Raw genomic sequence first — 26,152 nt, 5'->3', positions numbered from 1 at the left:
TGACGGTTTAGTATGCGGAAGAGGCCCGTTCTATATAGTCCGTACACGAGACGAAATCAAACAGAGCTAAACAATGGCGTTGGAAGCGCACATCACCCCCGAACAAACATGGCGGTGCGCGCAAAAATTGAATCTACTATTTAAATTTGCCTTATCTATAATGAAATCTTGATTGGGGAGGAAGCAAATATAGTTCACTTCCGCAATAAAAATCCAACCATCGCCGAATATGGAGAGGACGGGGCGCGCCAGAAGGCGAGATGGGTTGAAGCCGCCGCGGTCGAGGGAGAAGGCGGGGGTTGGGAGTCGGAAACGAGACGGGAGAAAAGCCTCTGGAGGATTTCGTCGGGTTCCGATTTTCTTTTCGGCGGCTAGTTTCCATTTTGGTCGCTTATAAAATTTCCATTTTTAATGGAAGCGATCACCTGCGGAATGGAAACGTGCGATGGGAGAGGGCGCCCTCTCTCGACGGGACGTTTGATAATTATCTGACGGATATTCCGCGTGGCCGGGGATGATAAACGGTCGCTGACTGTGTGTCGAAATAAAAAGTTCCACCCACCTGGGTTTCCTTTTTCTCCCTTTGCTGCAGACTGATCTCAACTCGTTACATTTTCCTTTTTCTCGCTAACTTTGAAGTTTTAATTTTTTTCTATATTCATATAAGTTAGGGTCACTGACGCTGTTTTATTTAAAATTCTTGGATTGCATTTTAATCGACGTTTGATATGGAAAAACATATAAATTATTCTCTATAAATTCTCTATAAATCTAAATTATTATTAGATAACAAGTGTGGTTGCTGTGGTTGCTGTGGTTGCTGTATAGGTCAATACTTAAGCCCATTTGGACCTATGGTATTGAACTGTGGGGTACTACTAGCAAATCTAACATAGATATCTTTCAGAGGTTCCAGCATAAAGTATTGCGAGTCATCGTCGATTCCCTATATTACGTGTCCAACAAACTGATTCAGCGCGATATCCTCTTAGAACCCATAACGAGTGTAATTCAAAGTGTTAGTGCGAAGTACTTTACGTACATAGCCTCAAACGCAAACTACCATACTTTAGTAGTTAGTTAATATAGTATTTAGAATAAGTCAGGATAGACTTTAAAATAAGTTAGAATAATATCTAGAATAAAATTTAAATTCTAAGTTGCACAGCAGATTACTTACTGAAGCTATCTTCTACATTTCAGTAGAGTTATAGTGCATAAGGCAAGTCATATTATAATACTTATTGCCCACGTGCAGATTGTTGGCATTCTAAGAGATTAATAAAAAAATTCTTGGATACATTTCAGTTATATTAAAAAGCAACATGGCAAAATTTGATGGTAACAGGTGCTTCTATCTTAGGAATCCTTATTTATAGTTATTCAATAAAACAGCTATTGCACGTAATCAAAATGTATGAAGCTCATCGCAATGTTGCGGCGTCAAATTGGTCTTTTGGTTTACTACGTTTGCTGCTTTATAACATCTAATTATTGTCACTAAAGTTTTAAATAATTTTGTGGACATTGGACAAGAGGGTTCCAAAAGCATCAGACTGCAAAGAAAAATCCGCTCAGATTTTAAAATCAATTTTTCGTTTTGGCAATCTGTATTTTATTGGAAGCACTATATATTTGAATTTATTATTTTGTTAAGATTCAGAGAGATAGTATAACGTCTTCATCGATATTAATATGCACAAAACACACTTTTAGGGTTCCGAGGGTATTTCATTGTAATAGTTATAGCATTATAGGTATGTAAATGTATATATATATATATATTTTTTTTTTTTTTCACTTGTTTAGTCACACACGCTGTCAAAGATCATCAAACACTTTTAGAAACTTATGATGATCCTTCGCCGTCATATCTCAAATGTCGGTTTTGTTTCAACAGTCTTTATGTGGTGATTTAGACATCAATAACAAGAATTGATCTGAAGAACCAACAAAATTAGAGGACAATTAATTAAAATGAAAATATATAAACTCAGTGCAAACACTGAAAAAAAATGTGCAGTGCGAAAATATATAGATGATTGGATTGCTGTTAAATCATCATAGTTCTTTCGACAAGGCATGGGTATATATTTCCAAAACAAACAGTAATGAATTTATATTTAGATATCCTGTTTGTAAACATTCATGTTTATTGGTAATAAACAAAACTAGCATTCTTTACAAGCTTGACACAGCCAAAATGACGACTTTATCAACATTAATTTGTATAAATTACTAATATATTAATATTTTAATATTTCAGTCAATTCACGATATGCATTTTGCGACTTTTGAAGATGTTATTAAATGTTTGCAAGTCTAGTTGAATTTAGATTCTTCTAAAGTTTCTTTCTTCTATTCAGTTAGTGACAATAAAAACATATTTTCAAACAATTATCTCAATTTTCTTTGTTGTTGGGATGGCAATAAGTTTTCTGATTTATTCCTCTATAAATACTGAATGGGCAGTAATACGCACTGCAAGCCTTCATAAGCCTACGTAAATCGCAACTGAATTTCACCAAAACCGTAAATGCGTTGCCCCATTTTTAAACATTATCTAACTATAACTACCGGAAATTATAGTCGATAGAAGATGTGGAAAAATATCTGATCCGAGTTGAAAAGATTTATTTATATATATATATATATATAAGTATATATATATATATATATATATATATATATATATATATATATATATATATATATATATACTTATAACTTCATATGGTCACCCCATGTATGACTATGCCATAAAGACAACAATTTTTACGTAATCTATTGTATTTAGACAAGGTATTGAGGAGTATTGATAACGCTCCGTGGTACAGGATTAGTGATCCTCATAAATGTTTGAAAATTAATAGCTTGGAGCATAGACTGCTTCATCAGGTCATAAGGAAATCGAAATGCTGGAAACAAAATAATCTGTTGAGCCAGTATAATACTATTTTAGCGCAGAATCATAGTGGATATTATTTAATTAAATATTATGATATTGTTTAAAATAATAGGGTACTTTATTGAGCTTTGACCAGCGATATATATTGGTGGAAATACGAATGCGATGTCAATATAGACAAACGTTAAAAATCTAATCGAACTGTTAAATTCCTTGATTATGGTATCTCTTTATCTAAACTAACAGTTTTGCATTTAATATTATTGAGGTATTCAAGGTATACAGATACTAATCGTCGAAGTCTCAAATATCAATTTTCGACATATTATTCTTTTTTTTTCAAAAAACAACAACTTCCGAAAAAAATGAATCTCAAATAACTTTTGAAGTTTCATCATTCTATCGACACAGAATTGACATGTTAGTTTGTGATTAGATTTAGTGCTCTGTTTAAGTTTAAAATGAATAGAATGATGCCTTTACCAAAACTATTTTGTACAAATTACTAAATTGTTGGAGGTTTCATGTGCTGATACAACAAAATTTTTAGAAACGGCATTGGATAAAAAGCTACGCTGAAAAGTTCAGGACAACAATATCAACCAAGAACTGAAAAAATATATAGAAATGCATATTCATATATTCTCCTATGGCATCCATATTTATGTTTATGCAGTAAAAAATCATTTAGTACTTTTAGATCAAAGGTGATAACGCCCCATAATACTTTAGAAAATTAGGGACATTGAGATTACATCAATATCCAGAGCAAACTTCTAGAGAGAAGAAAACCAACAAGAGACAAGACAGTTGCTGTTTAAAATTATTTAACAGTTATATAATATAATGTCTATACCCTAAATATTCGACGAAATATTTGTTTGTATTTTCTAAAGATAAACCCACTAAGGTTAAAGAAATTATAAATAATTTATATTTTATTCTCCATATAAATTGGACCCTTATACGATATTTTCATGAAATTTTAACTCACTATTTACCCAGCACATGAACCTTTCCGCAATCGAATTATTATTTATTTATTTAAAGTTTGTATCCGATATTAGACGTTTCCATCAACCATATTTTCCCCAACATCCTCCGGCGATAACCGCTGAGAATCGTTGTTTACCAACATCTTCCGCGATCTCCATGTTTACTTTTCTATCGGTTTATTAAATTCCTACTTAATTTATGAGGTACGGTGGTGGCCGAAGCGAAATTAGAAATTAGAATTCCTCTAGTAACGAAGAATAATGGTCGTCATTGGAGAAGCGCGCGAAATTTCATCCGGTTCCTCCGCCACCACCTCCCGCTCTTGCATCGCCTCCTCGTTCAATCGTACCGCGTCCCTCGCCACCTCCCTCCTCATCGGAACCCCCCCCCCCCAACCCTCGTCACCTCGCAGTGGCGTCGGGGACCATTTATTTTAAGGCCGACCGGATCGCAAAGACGCTCCGAATGGTATAAATCAATTCCGACGCCACTGCCGAAAACATCCTCCCGACCCTCGCTACCCCCCACGAGTTCCGCACAGGCCGCTCAATCCCTTTTTGAGAAAATTGTATATTTAAGGAATTAAGTCGAAAGTCTTAGTCCCTTATTAATTATCTAGTTCTCGATCATTTGTTCTCATCGTTCGTTATTATCGCGTTACTTATCGCTGATTTATCTTCTGGGAGGGGTGACGGGTGGCGGAGGGGGGAGGGAGGGCGAGCGGACGTCCTCTGTATAATGAGATCGAGACAACGGTTTGAATCTCCCGGAAAACTAGACGGTTATAAATTGCCGTATTTTTCCTCGTTAAAATTAAGGCGGCCGTGGAAATCTACCCGGTATTATGTTTTAAGATTGTCGGAAATGAGGAAACTCAGTCACTTTCAGAGCCAATTAGTCCCAGGGCTCTATACACTGATTACTGTATAGGTTTTCAAAGATGCAAAATCGATTAAATCGAGAAAAGTAATTTATACTAGCGTTGGGAACTATCGACTGATAATGGCCGAAACAGTCGATAGTCAAAAAAGTAGCCACCGAAAATTGTAATTACTGTTTTCAGTCAAATTCACGGTTCCACTGGTATTTTTAATTCGTGATGTCAGGCGAAGATGTACGAAGCCTTTCCTGTATAAGTTGTGACAGAGGAAAGAACGGAGATAATTGTTTGGACAAGTTTTAAAAAATACTGAATACTATTGACATGCAATTAATAATTTAATTTTAAAGGAAGTATAATTACTTTTATATTTGAATGTTCTGTGGATCTATAAAAAGGAATTAATTTTTTCTATGGAGTGGAATAATTCACCACAGATATTTTATCGTATTTTAATATCTTAATTGCCTTTTTTAATTAATAAACCATAATAAATATACAATAGAACAATACAATAACACTTAAACAAAACCTAAATTTACAGATGTACAATAACCATAAGTACTAAATAAAAATTAAACATAACATATACCTATGTATAAATTGGGTACATTTTTGTCAAGGTCGCGGTTAGGACGACAGAGTCAGAACGTTAAAAATCAATCGAACGAAACTAGTAGAACCAAAAATAGTAACTAAATGTACACGACTGAAACAGTCGATAGTAAATAGTAACAAAATCAGTCGGATCGAAAATAGTGACTGAAACAGTCACTGGTAAAACGTAGTAAAATCACTCGAACCAAAAATAGCGACTGAAACAGTCGATAGTAAAAAGTAGTCAATTACTAAACAGTCGATAGTCAATTTCATTGTTAGTTTATACCATTTGTAAATCATCTTTTCTTATTTTGCATTCGAAGAACTTCTGTTCTATTATCTATATATCAATATGTAAGTTAAAATTGCATTATTTGTTTATTCTGCGCCATGGCAATCTGTCTCAAAACAGTAAGCCACTGTATTCTCAAACTTTAAATAGTTTTTTTGTTGTATTTTTTAAATTCCTTCCAGAGAGACTGGAAGAGAGACTGGATATACTTTGCCACAGTTCCCATCCCTCTACGTAAATGCTTTCCGCTTCACTGTACTCATAATGAGATCTGGATACATATACTCATACGTAGACACATATTGCTCATGCTTTCGGTCATGCCCCAGCAGGATTTGAACTCGCGACTATCGCAACAGTAGGAGGATCGTCCTGTCGCCTTAACCACTACGCCGAAAAACAATTTTTAGCTATTGTTCTCGATATTATGAATTCTTAATCTGTATTTCTGCAGTACATATCATCCAGAAGATCAGGCATTAACTCCTTGATCAATATTCCGTGTTTCTTTTTCGAGATCTTATTTATGTTCGGGATCATTAAAATAAACCAATTTATCATCATCGGTTAGAAATCCATATCTGTTTTAAAACCCTCTTCACATTTCATTAAATATGTTTCGATACTCTATTTTACAGCGTTTGGCATTTTTATATTTCGGAGGTGATGTTCTTTCGATGTTTGATTAAAAGTAATGGAAAAACGCAAGAGATAGTCCCGGATGATATCGGTGAAGAGGGGAAGCGACAATCCGTTGCAAGCTGACGCGTAAAGTCGTAAACGGCATCGGAAAATGTAGAGTGCCACGACACACACAACTTTGTCCCGTAAATAACGAATAATATGAAAAAGATCATTTTACTTTGAAAGGGAAACGATGTTTCCGATAGGGAGTGATACGCGATGGCTATTTATATTTTCATATAATGTGTTTTGGTTGGCAAATCATTATTAACATTTTATACATAGGGTGTTCCAACGTATTTTTCACCGTTCAAGTGCTATATTGTTGACGTCCTTTTGATATCTTACCTATTTACTGACAGAATCATTGTGTAAGTAAGTAAGCAAGTTTCGTACAAGGTAACATTGGAATATTGGTTTTACTTCCAACGTCTAATAAGAATCAAATACACAAACATTCAGTGAGTGAGATTATTGGTGAACATTCAGAAAGATTTGTTCGACGTATGATCTGTAGATATGCGGTCAGTTTGTGTTGATTATGGACTTCTATGTACCTTAACGGACCCTCGTAATCCTCAAAATAGTCCTATTTGTGGTTTAGAAACTCCGTATTTGATTTGTTCGACAATATAATACATCAACAATAAATATTTCTTGGAAAATGAAGTCAGTCATGTAATGATTTTTAATGAGTCTTACCAAACCGAATTTTCCGTGCTTAGATTATTTTATATTAATGTGGACAATATATGTTTTCAATAAAACAATAGCACGTGTTATAATACAGTTTAAATACTGCATGGCGCATTTCTAGGTCAACATATTCAGATCCATTGGTTAGAACTTGCCCCCTTGATTATAAAATCTAAATGATCTATATAATCGCCGCTTGATTTTTTCTTAAACCAAAGTAAAAAAGCTATGGCAATAATCTCACAGCTGTCGCAGTATTGAAAGCGGATGTATAATACAGCATCAACGACATATAACATTAATTTAGCTACATTTATATAAAATCAATATAAAAGAGTGCGTGCCAATAAAATCATGAAGATCATTATTTGGAATTATAGAGATATTGACATTGTTTCAAATTATTTCAATATTCCAACTAAATTAGTTAAATACTAAAAAAATAACTAAAAATAATGATGTCAACTTCATATATAGCCAAAATAAAATAACAAGAAAATGTATCCAGAACTCTGTCTGATAAAATTTTCCAAGTGACAGTATTATTGTGGATATAAGGATGATAAACAAAATATGAATTTCTTATAAAAAAAGGGTTAGAATCTATATAACTAACTTGAGATATATTATTTAAAAATATAGTCAATTAATTTTTAAAATAACTTCATCATATAATGACTTATTTTTCTGTTAGACATCTTCAAGCCCTAATGGATGTATATTATTGATATATTAAGGAAATAGAATATATTAGATCGTTTGAGAACAGTTGAAGAGCAAATCTAAAGACTCCAGAGATCCAGAGTTCCCACATGTACCTCGAGTGAGAATTGAATAAATTCATTAATAGGTTTATGTGGCGAAATTGACCCCGTCAATGGATCAAGATAGAGAGGGTACATTGTACGAAATTAAAACAACTGCGGCCGATCGCTAACTTTGGCGAGTTTTAGTGATATTCATCTCTTCTTCTCGTGAAGAAGTTCTGTGTCAACAATAGAAACTCGTTGTTTATAAGCCAATTACCACATTACCAATATTACATTATATGTAACATTACTATCATATTATGAAAAAAAGAGCAAAGAAAAAGTGTACGAGTTTGTTTCTCTATATTATCTATGCATTTGACAAACTTTATTGTGGAAACCTTTGTAGTTTCTTAACTATATTTATCTAGTGCATGGAAAAAGCTCAAAGAGTCTACCAAAGGCAGAAACAGAAATAGCTACTGACACAGTTTTGGAATATTAAACCAGAATATTTCAAATCATAAAATTACATAGAGCTAACTAATACTCTTTTAGCCAAGATTTAGTTATTTTTTCAAAATATTGAATAAAAATTAGTTTTTCTGCGATATAGCATTGTTACCGTTAAATAATATAATGACATAATAAGTCACTAAAGAAAAATACAACAGCAAAATTATATTTTTAATAAATATTGTACAAGTAAACTTACTGCTTGGAAGATGGTCATCGAAATGTGTCGTATAATGGCTGGTTAATACTCCTGAAACAAAAAAATGAATTATTTTTCAATACTTATAGTAATGTTCTCTTTTCTAATATAGCTTAAAAAATACCAATGAAAAATTATGCTTCTCGATTTTGAACCTAGCTAACAAGTATATTTTTTCAGACGTGTCTGGTGAATTTCTTCAGGAATATTCAGGAAACACTCTGGTGTAGTGACTACTATTCCCGTAGTTTAATTTGATTTACGTAACCGTATGATTTACATATTTTGAGGTAACTCTATGTGGCATGAAATATGTCCTTGTCTCTATAAACGTCATCTCAATTAATCTCTCTCTCTCTCTCTCACACAATCTCTCACAAATTAATTTGGAACTTGACCAAAATATATCTCTTTAAATAAATTAACCTTCAAACAAATTTTATGGTAGTTTAATAAGCATATTTTTAATATACAATGCAATTTGGCACTGTCTTCACAAATCTTGTGCTGTAGTCAAATTTACCCTCAATTCGAAGTACATGACATCAAGTAGTAGTGACATGTAGATATTATATGCTAAACATTTCTCTCAAATTGTATATAAAGTTAAATCTTGATTTTCTCTGCGATTTACAAAGAAGGATAAGGGAAAGTATTAGAAAAGTTGACTATCTAATATTATTAATAATGCAGATTCGTTATTTTAGAGTTATTGCATGAATAACATTCATAATTAGCTTAATTAGATCGTAAAATGCGCACATAAAAACATACCCACATATATAAGACCGCCTACAATAATATTAGAATGAATAATTAAAAAAGTTTCCTTCCTATAACAATAATTTGCACCAATCAACCATCAAGACCATCCCTTTAGCCCATTCGCTAGACGTTTACCCGCCTATTTGCACCTTATTTGTTCTAGGTTTTTCCTCTATAATGAAAAAGGCTCACCGCAAGCGTTTTCCAATTACTTTTTCCTCACTTTTCTCATCCCGCGGAAACTTTTAATTCAATTCCCTAAGACAACTCAATGAACCAAACGCAAACTCCTTTTCCCGAAAATTAAAACTTTCGAACGAAACGCGGTATCGAGAAAGAGAGAGAGAGAGAGAAACGGAGAAACACGCAATGTGAGAGAAAGAGGAAGAAGAACGTTGGCTAACCGATAGAATGAGAAGAAGAGGAAGAAGAGCGCAAAAAACGAGCTAATAAATTCCAAAGCAGAACAAACTTCTCGGTATCGTTGTCGGAAGAAAGTTTTTTCGTGTTATTATAACCATTCTTAATTAATAAAAGCAAATTTATTCTATAGTCCGGAGTAATGTCGCAAGATGACGCCACTTGTTGTATCTCGTTTTTCGGTAGCTTGCTTTAATCTCTTTATACTTTATGTTTCTATTGAAGATGCGTTTTTATCAAGGTTGCCGTTTATAGTGGTATTCCCTTAATTTGAGGAAATTATTATATGTTTCAGAGAAATATGCATCTATGTTATGTGCATTTTAACTATCGACTTTTAAATATATAAGAACTAAGAAGTTTTCCAATATTATTTATTGATGCAATAAGGTAAAAAGAATAGTTTTATTGATAAATCGTAAAATAAGTATGGCTCATTTATGTTATCTTGGTAACTATTAGGTTCTTTTAAATTTTGGTCTCTCGATGTTTGTTCAAGCTTCTTGAATGTTACAACTTCTTTTACTTGTGGGGGTGTCAATATGATAGAAATATTTAGAGGTTTTTACACCGTTCTCTACAATAAAATCCAATATATAAAACATATATAATTTTATATTATTCAAAATGAGACTCTTCCTTGGAAATAATAAAATCTAGGAATAATCTCTTCCTCGTACTTTCACAAAGAAAGTTCGGGAGACAATACGTACATCTCCGTCGCACTTATGGCAGGGTTAAATAAAATTCTTAAGCAGACGCTGGATCGATATAAAAATAAACCAGTTACTTTTATTATATTATGTCATTGTTATTTTCCCAACATTAAAATACGATGAAATATATTTGGTCAATTTAAAATTATTTGAAATGGACCAATCAATACAGCACAAAGAGTTAAAGACTTATCTCCGTCCTCTTTTCTCCTAAAATTAACACAGGAAGGAATTCTTACATCTTCGTCTATTATGACGAATAGAGAAACAAAAATGAAAATGTGACTCAGTAATTACCATTTTTCAGTCGAATAACTTTTTGACTATCGCCTAAATTGACAGCTTAGCCATATTTTTCCTTATTAGCCATATCGACTGTTTTTAGTTGATAGTTTCCAACGCTAAATCTTACAATGGATTCTTGAAAAAACTGATTAGGTATATTTGAAGTGAAAATATTTTTACAGTTATAACGTATAAATAGAAATGGGAAACGGGTACATTCAAAAGAATTTATTCATTTAGTTTTTTGCATACTATCGTTGTTGAAATTTAATATCTAATGAGTATTCACTTTATTAAATCTTTAAAGCTTTAGTCAAGAGAGAACAGCTTTAACAGTCAATCATTTCTGGAAAACAATTTCAGTTAAATAGCTGTCGCGGTCAGCTTATATGTGGCCCATTCTGTTAATCCAAGTTTGTAGCATATTAGAGATTGTTCCTGGCGTTATGATGCTTGATATAAGGGCAATAATTGTTTATAGATCGTTGGTTGATCTATAAACAATGGTATACTGAAATATATTGTCCTATAAAAATCTGTATTACTATTAGAAGTTGCTGCTGTTGAGACACGTTCTAAAGTTTACATTAAACCATCCCATTATTCTGCGTTATTTAAGCTATTTAAATTGAATATTTTAATTTTCTTGAAGAATTATTTTCGATACTGTAAATCCGTTACAGATTATCATCACAATATTCAGGGCGTGATAATACCGAGTCACTCTTACCCAGATAGGATGCTAAATATTGAGAGAATACAGCAAATAGTCTTGGAAGTTTAACATTTGTTCTACTAATAGTCGAAATAACAGACATTACCAAAAATAAAATGAAAGTTATTCATTAAATTCATTATTAAAAAAGGTTCAATTACTTCCAAAACACTTCATTTAAATATATTTAAAATTTGAGAGAAAGAACAAGATCGGAGTTGTAGATAGTGTGTATTAATAGTTATGACCAAACCAAAATGACTTTATTGAAAATCATTAAGAATGTGGGTATGTAGGGGACTTTCAGGTGTGGAAGCTTATATTTTTCGTTTTCTAAACAGTGTGCATTATTTTCTTTATTGTTAATTTTTGTTTTTTATATTTTAAAATATAAAACATTTATTAAAAAAACCAATAAGTAAATTAAAAACAAAGCCGGGATGATATAGGTAAAAAATTGAACGAATAAATATAAACGTTTCCGAGTTTCTTAGCAAGGAAATTTTAAATCCATGATGTACTCAAAATCACAAGCAACTGTGATGGGTGTAGTGCCATAGGTGTACCTTATATAAGTTTAGAGTACTGCACAGTTTTCAAGAGACAAAAACCCTTTGAAATAGTATAATTCTCAGAGCTTAACTATACTGGTTTATAAGGATTTTGTCTCTTCAAACCCACCCAGTACTGTGGAATACCTTTGGATCATATGTTTTCTTGCAAATACCTTAGCTATCACTTATCTGCATATTGAATTTTCTACTTAATTTTTTTAATTCTTTCCGCCAAGCACGCTGCTCTAGTTTCTTTGGAAGCTGACGAAGTTGAGGATTCAAAGAAACCAATTCGTACTTTATTGCATCAGACATCGTAAGTATGAGCTTCGCTGCCAATGGTGATGCCTTTTGGGAACTCGCAGCTTCCGGATAAGAATCCAAATTAAGGAATTTAATGATTCAATATTTTATTAAGTTTTCTGAGTATATCTTAGTTAAATATGTATAAAGTGTGAACCAGTTTGCTGAGGGATTTCAAAAAAGTATTAGAATTATGAAGAACCCCTAGATGATATATTCCTAGAAGTTTTAGAATTTTTAAAATGTGCAAAAAATAGCCACCCCTCCCCTCAGATATTTTGGTATAATGTATTTGTATCGTTATCAACACATTATACAATATAATGACATATTATCTTGTATTTAATGCTAAATACACGGCATGAGTCAACTGAGCCAGGACATGATAAAATACAACAAGCTATGGCTATTAAATCCCCATTACTTCTCTTGCGTCCTACTATCCAAACACAGAACATTCACCCATTCCCATCTGCTTAGGGGCGACCCCCCTCCTCGATGTCCTCGCTGTAGTTCTCCATACCCAGTATGCAATTTACTATCAGAATGTAACTCTTTAACAATATCGAGAACCGAACTTAACCTCTCTCACTGTCTATTAAATTTGTTCACCTTAGAAATATTAAAAATGAACTCCCTAAAGTTCTAAATCTACAACAGGAGATCAGATCACATATGTTGCTGTCCTTATTATATTGTGCTTTGTCCCCTTCTTTACTTTGATTAAACCTATTGTTAACGTGGGCTTCGAACGATGGTCCTCATCATTAAGTTTACCGACTGGCGAGTGACCAACTTGGAGACCATCACAGAAAACATCCAGTCTTACCCACTATTTCCTAAGGCAAATCACAAATGTTAAACAGTCACAAAAATAAACACCATGCCTCAGCAGGATCCGAACCCGTAACTATCGCAAGACCAGGAAGACCGCCCTGTTACCATTACCACTGCGCTATCAAGAAGGAAATATTCATTACCATGTACCACCGAAAAAAGAAGTTGAAAATCACTTCTCTGGAAGTACAAATAAGCCTAATATTTCGGTTAACAGAACGTTTTTCATGAACTTTTCCCGCCTGTATATAAAAAATATAACAAGCAATTTTTACAAATAAAAATAAAGTTGAACAAAATTATAACAGCAAAGAAACAAATCTGCATTTCCTGGCCGAGGAACCGCCGTTCAGCGTTGTTGTAAATTAAATTCAAAAGGATATCGTATTCGCCCGATACGGGACGCCAGGGGGGCTAGGGAAAAAAACCGGATAGGGGAGAAAAAAGTCCCCGCCGGCAGCTAACAAGCTGCTTCTCTCGCGATTTCACGGACGTCGAATTATTTATTCTCTTTTGATAAAGAGAACCGTGACGGCCGAAGAACGGTCGGGGCGAGGGCGGAGGAGTTGGAGGAGGAAGGGGGCGCGGTGGCGGCGCGCGGACTGCCAACAGAAAAACATAACTTTGAAAACAACTTATAATTTATAAATCCGGCTCGGGATCCTCTTAGTGCCCTGTTTTATTTATGGTTCGCTGGGAGGGCGCTCGCGCTACGAGCACCTCCATGCTTTTTCGCGTGTTTTGTTGGATTTTTTAGCGACCCCTTGCACCCCTCTGCGTCTTGCGTTCCTGCGAGTTTGTTTAGCGTTTCGAATCCATTCGCAGGTTAATTGGATCGTTTTGACGCCGAAGCCTTTTCAGATTGCCGTCGTGCGTATGAAAGAGTTTTTTTTCCTTCTGAAACAGGATATATTTCTTTCAGAGCCAAGTAGTAGCTGCTACCGCATTTTGTTTCTCTAAATAAGTATGTTTTTATTATTGAAAATAGAGAAGGCAAGGTTGGATTATTATTATAGATCTGCAGTAGTAATATACTTAAATATTTAGCATGGTGTTCAAAAATTAACATTCGACTAACTTGTGGTGAAATTGTAGTGATCTTGTTTCTTGTTAGTCAAGGATATTTGATTAAATTTTGCAATATACTGAGAGAAATCGACGAATGTTAAAAGTTGTAATCAGTTTCTTTCGAAAAAGCTACAGTTGTACGCGGAATTGATACCTACAGCCTCTGTATAGTTAGGAATGTTATACTGTTCTGATACTAAGTCATCCGCCAACTGTTTCAGTGACGTTGGAAATAGAAATATATTCGTCATTCTCTGCTCTAAAATGCCGCATAATAGTTCATGTAACAGGTCAATTTAAATGTCCCCTGCCTGATACATAGACTAGAACTAAATCCATGCGTTTTTTAGTTCGCTCTAACCCTCAAAAGATGCGTGTATACATTTTACAGCTGTCGGACTACTAGTTTGTGAATTATAGCATTTTGAGTGAAGCAACTTTTGTTATAGTGAAAAAAATGGATAAAAAGGAATTTGTCATGTTGATAAAATATTGCTTTTTGAAGGGAATAAACACAGTTTCCGGACAATACCTCAGTAAATTTAACCATCAAGGATTGGTATGCTAAGTTTAGACGTGGTGAAATGAGCACCGAAGACGGTGAACGCCGTGAACGCCCAAAAGAGGTTGTTACCGACGAAAACATTAAAAAAATCCACAAAATGATTTTGAATGGCCGTAAATCGAAATTGAATGAAATAGCAGACACTTTAAATATATCAACTGAATGTGTATATCATATAATTCACGAATATTTGGATATGAGAATGCTCTGTGTGCCGCGCCAGCTCACTTTTGACCGGAAACAACGACGTGTTGATGATTCGGAGCAGTGTTTAAAGATGATCAAGGATAATAAATCCGAGTTTTTGCATCGATATGTGACAATAGACGAAAAATGGCTCCATCATTTCAGTCTGAAGTCCAATCGATAGTCATCCGAGTTGACTGGACGAGATGATGAGCGTCTGTATTTTGGGATGCGCATGGAATAATTTTCATTGGCTACCTTGAAAAAGGAAGGACAGCGACTATTATATAGCGTTATTGGACCGTTCGAAAGACGAAATCGCTGAAAAATGGCCGCATTTGAAGAAGAAGAAAGTGCTGCTTCACCAAGACTATGTACCATGTCACAAGTCAGTGAAAACGATGGCTAAAATCGAATTGCTCCCTCATCCACCGAATTCTCCAAATCTGGCCCCCAGCGACTATTTCCTGTTCTCAGATCTCAAACGAATATTCGCTGGATAGAAATTTTCGTCGAATGAAACTCAATATACTTGACCCAGCGATGCGCCAACGTATTTAGTCCGTCAGTAAAATACGTTTGCTCGAGGTCTGCATCAAATTTCTGCCCGGTGAGTGAATTTTTCAAGTTCAGAAATAAAAAGAGTCGCACGGGGACAAATCTGGAAAATACTGTGGATAGGGCAGCAGTTAGCAGTCCAATTTCACAAAGTGGACGCGGCGAGTGTAAAAGTGTGAGCCGGTGCGTTTTCAAGATGGAATGGGAAGTTCTGCCAAACACAGTACTCATCAGACATATTGTTTCTTGATTAAAATCTGATCATATCGATGCAACATGTCTTTACTACACATGCTCTTAAAATACCAAAAAAGTACGAAAATGGATCGCCACGTTGTCAGAAATATGGACAAAGTTGGTGGAAAATTATGGAAAATATTTCGATTAACATATATATAATATTTTTTCTCAATAAATGTGTTTATATTGTTTGGGTATATATTTGTATGTCACAAACAAGTCAATAACTTTTTATTGATTATATTATTATAACAGAAACAAAACATATTATTTTATAATTATATTAGGTAGCTTTTCGGATACATTCAAATATTTATTTTATTGATCCGGATAGACCGGGGCTGGTTTAGTAGAAAGGGCTGACAATTAAACGCCATAGCATTATATAAATATTGTTACAAGCCTTTTCCATTGTTACCATTAGCCCCGGCCCCACCAATTTCGCCCTTCCGTGGGACTGACGTCGTTTCAACTCCAACATTAGGGACCACATAATTCATATAATTTACTCGGTTCGTGTTTGTGGCCGACCTCAAAGGACTTTAATTCTTTGCGAACGGGTTCTCTTTCGAATCGTGTCGATCCAGAGCTATGTTGCTCCGTTATATCAGCGTTACGTTGCCGTTTTAAACGTTAATATTGTCGTACTATCGAGCGACCTATATCTCGCGGTATTAAACATTTATTTACCCTATAGATGTATCCCAAGGCTGCCATTATCTTCGCTCATCTCTGTTCTGGGTCCTCTTTTGCCGCAATAGTCTTTTGGAACTTTTAAAAGAATATATATATATATATATATATATATATATATATATATATATATATATATATATATTTAAAAAAATTCCCATCAAAATTGTATTTGCGGCTCCTATTATATTACTTGTTTCAACAAAAGAATAAAGCCGCAGAGAATGAAGTAATGTATTCCTAGTAGGGTCTTACGATGAACCTGCTCCAATCTTAAGAATATGTGAGACGTCATTCTGAAAATTCAAATGTGATAGATTCAACGTTCAAACCAAAGAACATTCCGGTAGAAAAGCCAATATAAACTCAAAAACAATTGGCAGAAAAATTTAATATAAACTATGTCATAAAATGTAGACGATTGCAATCGATGGGAAATATACCAATGATGGAAAGACGGATGCCACATGAATTAAAGGACAGGCAATTAGAATGTCGAAAAATCATCAATTGAATTCCAATTCAAAGATATGAGAGGAAGTAATTTCTGCATCGATTGTAAATGAGTGATAAAAAAATGATTAATTTCAAGTATTCCACAAGAAAAATATAATAATTATAATATGGCGAAGTCGGCCCATCAGGTGCAAAGCCAAATCATTTTGTTCCCGTGGTACCAGGTTGGTGTCGTATTTTATGAACTGGCAAACTGGACAAACAGTTAATACCGACCAAAAATAATCAATTAGAACTGGGAATTGATCGAATAAAGTCTACAATACACTCAAAACTATGATAAGGTAACATTCATACAGTAAAACAGTCAACAAAGTGTTGACATCACTTGGTAGGAAAGTTTTTGAGGCACCCGTCGTACTTTCCAGACCTTGCTACACTATGGCCTTTTCGAATCGCTTACAGATCAGTATCTCGCCTATCTATTGCCTATTGGGATAAAGCTAAAAAATTGCCCAATTAATGGTTTATCTCAAAAGAGAAGCTGTTCTTTAGGAATCGCATTTATGAATGATCTAAAGTATGGCAACAATTTTGGATTTAAATGGCTTGAAGCAATAATTTTAAATTATTAAAGAAGCAATAAATTCATTTTAACTATCAATTATAAAATAAAATATAGTGCCAGATCTATTGTATTTACCAAACCTTTTCTCCATCGACATTTTATTTATATCAAAATCTTGTTAGTTATATTATATAGGAGAAATAACTTTAGAAAAATTATATCGAAAACTTTTTAATTTTCAGAGTTAATTTCAGCTTGAGCTAGTAATTGTGATTAGCAAAAATAATCAACCAAGCTCTGAAACATCTCAAAAATCATTTTTAGGGCAATTCATGTCAGGACACAATTCATCAACAAGCAGTAATCAGATATATCCAGGTTAGATGAATACCATAAAGTCTCACTGATTTCAGTTTGAAGGTTTAGTCAAATGTTCTGGTTCATCTATTGCATTCTGCTGAACTAATGAACAATTAAGAAAATTAAAAGACATTGTTTCGTTTGATTTTTTATTGAACACAATTTTTGGTGATTGTATTTCCTACGATATAACAAGCTAAGTAGTAATAATTATGGACAATATCTTGTAAAAATAATTCTTAAAATAATAAATCGTTATATAACAAGTAAATATTTGAATAAATTAGAATGTTTGGTTAAAATTAAACGCTAGTATATAATAAACTGTAATTCAAGTGGGTGTGAAGTTATTTGGGAAGTTTATGGGAGTAATTAAACCCGATTTACCATCGTTTAGTTCAGCCATGAATTTTATTAGCTGATTTCGGTAGTTTAATTGTCGTTCTTCCGTAAATTTTTCTCTGTAGTAATTACAACGATATCTTCACCGAAATTACGCATTTATTAAAAACTCCAAAGCGAAATTTGCAGCATCAAAAATATGTGTAAAATGCAGCTATTTTGAAAGTTTGGAGAAAGAGATATATTAATAAATCTGAGTGGAAGACAACTGTGATTATTGGAGTTAACTCACGGGAATCCCATTATTACATTCTTATATCATTAGTCTTATTTCATTTTACGAAACTATTTTATGGTTAATATTAATGACGTTCAACCATTGATTTATTCAAGTATTATTAACATCGAAATATCCGGAACGAAATATAGCAAAGCACACTTGGATTGGAAACTAATCGTTTCTAAGTTATTCAAACTTGACCCAATCATTAATTTGAGTCACTGCTGTTAACCACTGATGTACCTGAACTAGATAGTTTAAATAAAAATGAATTACTCAATAGCAAAGTCAACACTATGCCACATACATCTTTAGTGAATCAGTTAAAACTGAGAGAAATAGGCAACAAAAAAAATTATACTACATTTCTCAATTATTGCTTTTGGTTTCAATGATGATTAGATGAACTTTAAGTGTCTATTTTGATACAAGTGCCAAATAACGACCTGATACACCAAAAAATAAATAATAAATAATTAGTCGATGAACACACAGCTTAAACTCTCAAAAAAACGTTCATGCCTAGCTGTTGATGAACGAGATGTTACCAGGCGCTTACATGTGATGGGAAGCATTAAAAAACGACTGGCATTGTCATTTGGAATAGTTTTAACATCGATGTTTCATTGTTTATCGGGCAAAAGACTGTTTTCTGCGGACTATTGTGACTAACGATGAAACGTGGATCTACTGAGGTAATACCAATTGTCCGCGGGCATCACTTAAACAATTTAAATGGTGTGTTGTGGCAAAACTGACCATTAATAGCGAGTATCTGACGCAGAGCCATTTAAGCATGACACTGTACCATTAGATGCTGAAATATTGGTGAAGAAATCATTTTTATAGCTCGAGTAGGAAGTTTTGCTTATGATTACAACTTGTTCAGAACGATGCATCATAGCTTGTCTGGAAAAAGGATGAAAATGAATCGATGATAGCATAGTTGTTAAAGCAATACTGTTTCTTGGACGCAGTATCGCCACGTTGTCCAAAGATTGGAAAAAATTAATTGTAGAAGATGATGGAACATATTTTGGTAAATATATATTGCACCAATCTTCTTTTTCAACGAATGCGTTTTGCACCTAATAATTTTTTAGGGTGAGATCGATGATCAGCAATGCTGTAGAAGTATTAAAAATTCATTATAAAAATGTTAGGGTAGGTCTAATGATGTATGTAATGAGGAATGTTGAATAATGTAACATACATTTACGGACAATATTTCTGAAGACTAATGATACACCCTAATTTTCTGAGATAATAACGCTGCCGAAAGAGTTATCAGCATAATTGTAGTTGTCATTGTTCATCCGAGGCGGTGCCTTACGCCATAGGACGCTAACAACCAAGGGGAGAATAAAAAAGGGATATATTATTTATACGGCGTCTGCGAGTGAACATTATTATTTAATATTATTCCGTCCAACTTGCTATTCGGAAGGCTAAGTAAACACGATGTTTTTTTATTGCTTGTAAGTGGATTTTTTGCCGTACTACATTTTTGGCAAGCAATCCCCTGCATAATTAAAGTTGTTTTTTAACTGTTTTCGCCTTTTTTCGGCCGGTAAATGGGCAATAGCACGTGTAACAGTTTTTTTTGTGTAACTTCTGCAATTAAGGTAACACGGTGGAATTTTTACAATCTTATAAAAAGAGGCTGATAATCTCCGGATACCTTTTAAGTACTCTATTTTTTTCTCCGGATTTAACCTCATGGATATAACGATATACTTTAAATTCAATTTTTTTAAACTATTTTCTTCTCTTTCACATTGGATCTATAAAATAAACATTTAAAAGAGATTTCGTGCTATCTCAACATGATTAAAGAACCTATTTCAACCGATATTAATGTATGCTGAAAATGAAAATAATACGGAGAAAACTTCAGGACGTCAGCATTTAGCAAATATTTTCGCCAAAATTTGTTCATAGATTTATGGAAATGTTATGCTCCATAACAGCGATTTTTTATGTTTCCGTTCCTGTAAATCATTTCGTACAACCCAAAAAAACCCATAAAACTTGGAATGGGTACTTTGCAAGTTACAACAAAGCCATGGGTGGCAAATATGCGGCTATTTAATGACATTTTAATATTTTTTAACGTCTTTTAATGTTTAATAATTTTTTTATATCTAAAAGTTTCCAGGCAGTTCAGAAACAAGGAGCCTTTGTCACGAGTAACACGGAACCTCAAACAGAAGAATGGACTGCTTTCAAGGAGGTTATAGAGAAAGTTTTGGGAAACCACAGTGTCTCTTCCTATAGATAAATCGTCAAAAGAACGCTAATATTCAAGTAGTATTTCAAGTGATTAATATGTTGTCTAATGAGTTTAAACATAATTTTTGTTCAATTCCATCTTATCTACTTTCTGGATATTTTGGTAGAGTTGAATGAAGAACAAGTTGAATGATTTCATCAAGGCATTGAAAAGATACCAAGGAATACGTCTCAATATCAGACTACTAGTGGACGCTTCAGAGTGGCATTTCAGTCTTCTTACTAGCGAAGATGTATAAAGAGGATCCTCACTAGGAAAAACGTTTTACTGTAAACTAGTGATCGTATATTAGATGCAAAAATGTTTTTTTAATGGATCATAAATAAAATAATATTTTTCAAGCATATTCTATTTTATTGTAATATAATAACTTCTTTAACATTGTTAGCCAAAGGTCATTTTAGGATTCAGAATACCAAAATATAAAAATTTTGTATACCATAAGGAGCCATTCAAATATCAGCATTTGAGGATCAATGATGATGGTGATGATTAAGTTGCCGTCATTATATGTCACCCTCGAACTGAAGTCACAGCCAATAAATCTTGCATAAATTCGTATGCCTCTTGCATAAATAAAACAATACAGGAACTTTTGCAATTACCAGAAAACTCAATTATAACGCAGCCATTGTTTTAACTCTTCATATTAAAATGTTTGTTAATGAAATAATATTCGTACGGATGGAAACCGGTCCCAAGACGCTTCACGCGTTTAATTAAACTAAAACGAGTGGCTGCTTTTTCTCGCGAAACAAAATCGAAAAAAACCCAGCCTGTCTCTCTCGTGCCTGCGTACTTTACTTCGTTGGATGCACACATTCGCGTTATTCTCTTTTTTCTATGTTGCCTCACAACAATTAATGCCGAATGCGAAGCTAAAAAGTACAGTAAAATAACAGTTTTACGTTTACTGTTAGTAAATATGTAATTTACCAATACAATACCTATTCGTTGTTGGAATTAATTCGTAGCTTCTTGAAAAATAAGGCGTAAGTGATATAACACTTTGTTATATTCTGTAACAATCAATTATAATAACGAGAATTCATATGTTGTCACATATATCGTATTATATTCCTAATATATTGTTTTAATGGTTAGTTTTTTTGTTTGTTTATGGTTAGACAAGATCATTTTGTACATTTTAAAGCTAGATAAATTTTTTTCCCAAACAGTTGACAATGTTTCATTAAGCTTCTCTGTATTATTATGCATTGGATATATTCCTCGATCAAGAATTGTCAAACGTTTCAAAGGTTATTCAAATTGTAGAGAGCTGACTTGCAGACAGAAAGCAAACACCTACAAGAATTGTGAATAGGAAATGAACTCTAAGAGAAGTATTTTCTTGTAAGTTTGTCTACTCGCATTATCTATTTTATCATAATGATAATCCTTTACTATCACCACCTTTTTATTTCTAGACACCTAGGTTATATATTTGGCTTATTGTGTTTATTATTGCAAATTAACTCGCCATTTTGAATTTCCTATAATTAAGATATGTTTTTCCTTATTTAAAGTTAAAGTTAAAGTAACTTTTGTAGCCATTACTTATCTTCTTTTGGCTAGATTGGTGTTATCAAGAAACTGGATGAATTTAATTTTTTAGTTTTGCTTTTACATTATTCTTTTAGATGAAGATCAGTACCTTTAAATATCAAAGTGTATCATCGATATTTTTTAGAACTTGACTTTCTGCTTTTTACTTTAATCTTTAAATATTCCTTTTGCCGGTTTAAGTCCTGAGCTCAATATTATAACTCCATACCTGTTTGGGAATCTGTCTATATACCAACACTTGCGTGCCTGCTGATGCATTTTTACCTTACCGGCTTCTGAACATATTTAATTATAATATCTCCTCTCTTCTACATATACCATTTTAGAGAAGCAAAATCTTGGCTGATTCGGTTTGCTGTTTCAGCTATAGATGCCTTCTTCTAAATTACCGATCCCAACTATTTGAAATTTTCTACTTGCTCTAACAGGATACCGTTGATGACTACAATAGCAACCATTCTGTCAGTCGTGAATATTTTGATATTTCCTCTTATCTGGTGTGTATATGTATTATATTGAACGCAAGACATCTTTTAACATACTTCACCCACTAATATGTTGAGAAGCAGTGGAAAAAAAGTTTCACAAAAAGTTTCCTAAGCTGCCCAAAATAAGGGTCAGAGACTGGGCACCCGTGAAGAGATTGAAAAAGAAGTAAAAGACAATTCATTCTCTCCACATATAATGAATTACTCCATAATTTGTTTATCGAAATATGTAGCGAAATATGGGGATCTATCATGTCTTCAAAACAGCTATTTCTTTCAAATTTAGCTTTTTCTTCTCGGTTTGTTTTTTCGTGGTCTGTTTATTTGTATATTTTTGTGTATGTATAGCCTACCTTAGGTGAATAAAAGGGTTTCTAGCGCTTGAGATTCCCTGCATCTCATTAACCACGATTCTCTTAATCTGCACCCAATAAGATGAAATTGAGCTCCTTCCGAAAAGAAGATATTGGTAAGTTTTCTTATTTACTGAGTAAACTCTTTCATTACCAACACCATACACACCAAGTTATATTATAGTACAATATATGACGTAATAAGGATTTATAAATATTTATAGTACTCTTTCGCTTCATTTTCATATCGTCATGAATAATCTGGTTAATATTCTGCACGGTTTCAGCTATACTTAATGACATAACTTCGTTGCTCGAAACCTCATACTTGATGCGACATTTAAGTATCGAAAAAGCAATTGACGATGTCAGTGCCCTTAGCTTACTTTTGTTTTCGCTGAGCCCTAAACCCTCTTTTGAAATATTCTGTACATACCATTATAATACAACAAACGCCTATATTCAACCAGATGACAGTTGTCGCAATTACAAAATCCGGAATTTCCCGAAATTCGTTTATGCCAAATGAAAGAAAGCAGAGAAAAAAAGCGAAAGAAAGCCATAAATATTTACATCATTATCATTGTGTTTGTTCGTAACGGGCGGATGGCGCTGCTAAAATGTCGTCGTTCTGATTGAAAACGACCAGGAAAAAACATCGCTGATTTATCGTCTGACTGCCTCTCGCTCTTGCCACAACGGACTTTATATTCACATTCAAACCTTGTCCGGAAAACCGAATCTCTTTAGCAAAATTCTCGGTAATTTTATCGAGCATCCCGCCAAAAGCCCCCTTCTCCCTTCGCTGACGGTTTGTAAACCGGTCGGACCTTAGAGCAATATGGGATGCCAGAGGAAAAACCGAGAAACCAGCAATCGAAAGGTTCAAAGGTCATCGACGGACTTGCCGTTGCATAATTCATGGGGGTGAATTGTTGGAGGAAATTGAAAAAAAAAACATGTTAATTCTCTTGTGCTGGTAACTGGAAGGGACCTCTCTGTGGAATATGATTTTTTCTGGTTTTGTTCTCTAAAGCAATCAACTACAGGCTAAGACAATTGGAAAAATTATATCACAACTCGTCTTCAAAAACTAACAGTTTTAATCAGCCGTGGTTAACTGAAAAATATATTTTAAGATATTTTGTAAGTAAAATGTAACTTTAGAATAGGTTTCAACTTTAGAATTTATGGCTAAAATTATATAAAAATGATTTACATATTATTGAAGATCATAATAATGATACCCAGGAAATAACAAAAACTCGTAGATCTTCTTCAATTAATTGGCATCCAATTGGCAATAATAAAATAAATGTCGGAACATTAATGCAGATGCTGTTGCAAAATAGCTTTATATTTTAGAAATATATTACTAGATATTACAGGAAATATTAGTACCGACATATAGGGTGCGGTAAAATTCCCGCTACCTTTTTGATTGCGCGTCATCTTTGTTATGGGACGTTTAGCTCAGTTTCGCTTCAAATATTGTGTGGACGTCCAAATTTTATTACGGCTAAATATATACCGCAAGAACGAACAGAAATAGTGTTAATATTTATTGAAAATAATCGTTCCATTATTGCCACTCAGCGGAAATCGCGTCAAAGATATCGTAATCCTCCAGTGCCTGACAGAACCACCATTTATCGTTTACCTGCGAATTTTCGATAGTACGATACGACAGCAGACAGGTCTCATTCTGGAGGAACGTCCCTTGTCTCGTAACGCTCCAGTCCAATCTTCGGCAACATCAATTCGGAGTTGTGGTTCCTTGTTACACATTTAGGCACGCAATTTACGGCGAATTCTTAAAACTGATTCTGATTTGAAAATGTTCCTGTACAAAATTCAATTATTCCAAAAATTGCTACACAGAGATCCTGATAAACGAGTTGAGTATAGTAACGTAATCCTAAGGCTGTCTGGTGACAATGAAGATTTTGCGTCTGAACTGATAATGAACGATGAAGCTCATTTTCTTCTCGGCGGTAACGTTAATAGACAGAACAGTCAGTTTTGGGAACACATAATCCTCAGTTAATTCATGAAACATCATTGCATCCACACTAAAAACAACTGTATGGTGTGCTATTCATTCTGGAAACATCATTGATCCTTATTTTTTTGAAAATGACCAAGGTGTTGCGGTTACTGTTACTGCTAAATGGTACCAAGACATGATTCGAAATTTTCTTGTGTCGGAAATGGAAGAGCAAGGACTAGAGGACATGTGATTTTAGCAAGATGGGGCCAGAGCACACACAGCTCCTTCAACAATTCAATTATTGAATGACGTTTTTCCACGAAGACTAATTTCGCGAGGTGGCGATTTAGCATGGCCAGGCAGATCTCCAAATTTAACAGTACCAGACTTTTCCTTAAAGGTTTTTTTGAAATCAAAAGTTTATGTGAATAAGCCCATAACGATTCAATATCTTAAATATAAGACCTTGAAGAAATTCAGCCTCAGATGTTGCAGGATGTCATGGAAAATGTTTTAAAAAGAGCCGAAATTTGCATAGCGAATCGAACAAAATATTGACAGTAGCAGTTTTAATTTCATAATATAGATATAATACTAAAATAAGTTGAACATATTATCTTAAAATCTTTTGGAGTTTAAATTTATTTCGAAAACTCTTCTTCGCAGGGTAGCAACAAATGGTGTCTTACAGAGAAGTGAACTAAGCTTGTGGTTTTCTAGTTGTTATACAAATATTTTTATTGTCTATATCTTTATAAGGCGTTTCACGACTTATGGTAGATAGCTATGGTGGATATTCTGTAACTACATTGGATAGATTAATAACTTCCGATAAAATAGAGGGTTCCAAGGGTCCAACATTTTATCGCCAAATATTTGAGAAGTAGTATTACGAATGATAGGCGTAGCTATAGTTATAAAAGGCCGGACATAGATTTTACTACTTCTATAAAGCATTTTTATTATTATTCTGTAGAAAAAACACAGTGCATTGTATAATTTAATGTTCTTTCAGGGATAATATTATATTC

The 26,152-nt window shown here is 33.7% G+C and overlaps 1 protein-coding gene across 2 annotated transcripts in view; it reads right to left on the bottom strand.

The window, feature by feature from the left end:
* side-VI (sidestep VI) overlaps window positions 1-26,152 on the bottom strand; it is a 743,337-nt gene that overhangs the window by 344,884 nt on the left and 372,301 nt on the right. For both annotated transcript variants that reach the window (XM_076401766.1, XM_076401767.1), the window contains exon 2: window positions 8,521-8,571. In XM_076401766.1, the coding sequence (XP_076257881.1) occupies window positions 8,521-8,571 (51 nt within the window). The remainder of the gene's footprint in view (window positions 1-8,520; window positions 8,572-26,152) is intronic.

This window comes from Rhynchophorus ferrugineus, unplaced genomic scaffold, assembly GCF_030347505.1.
Source record: "Rhynchophorus ferrugineus isolate W39M unplaced genomic scaffold, kcgeb_rfMv2 rfM4, whole genome shotgun sequence".
Classification (NCBI taxonomy): domain Eukaryota; kingdom Metazoa; phylum Arthropoda; class Insecta; order Coleoptera; family Curculionidae; genus Rhynchophorus; species Rhynchophorus ferrugineus.
Note: the sequence above shows the minus strand (reverse complement) of the source record. Positions and strands in the feature narration are given on the sequence as shown.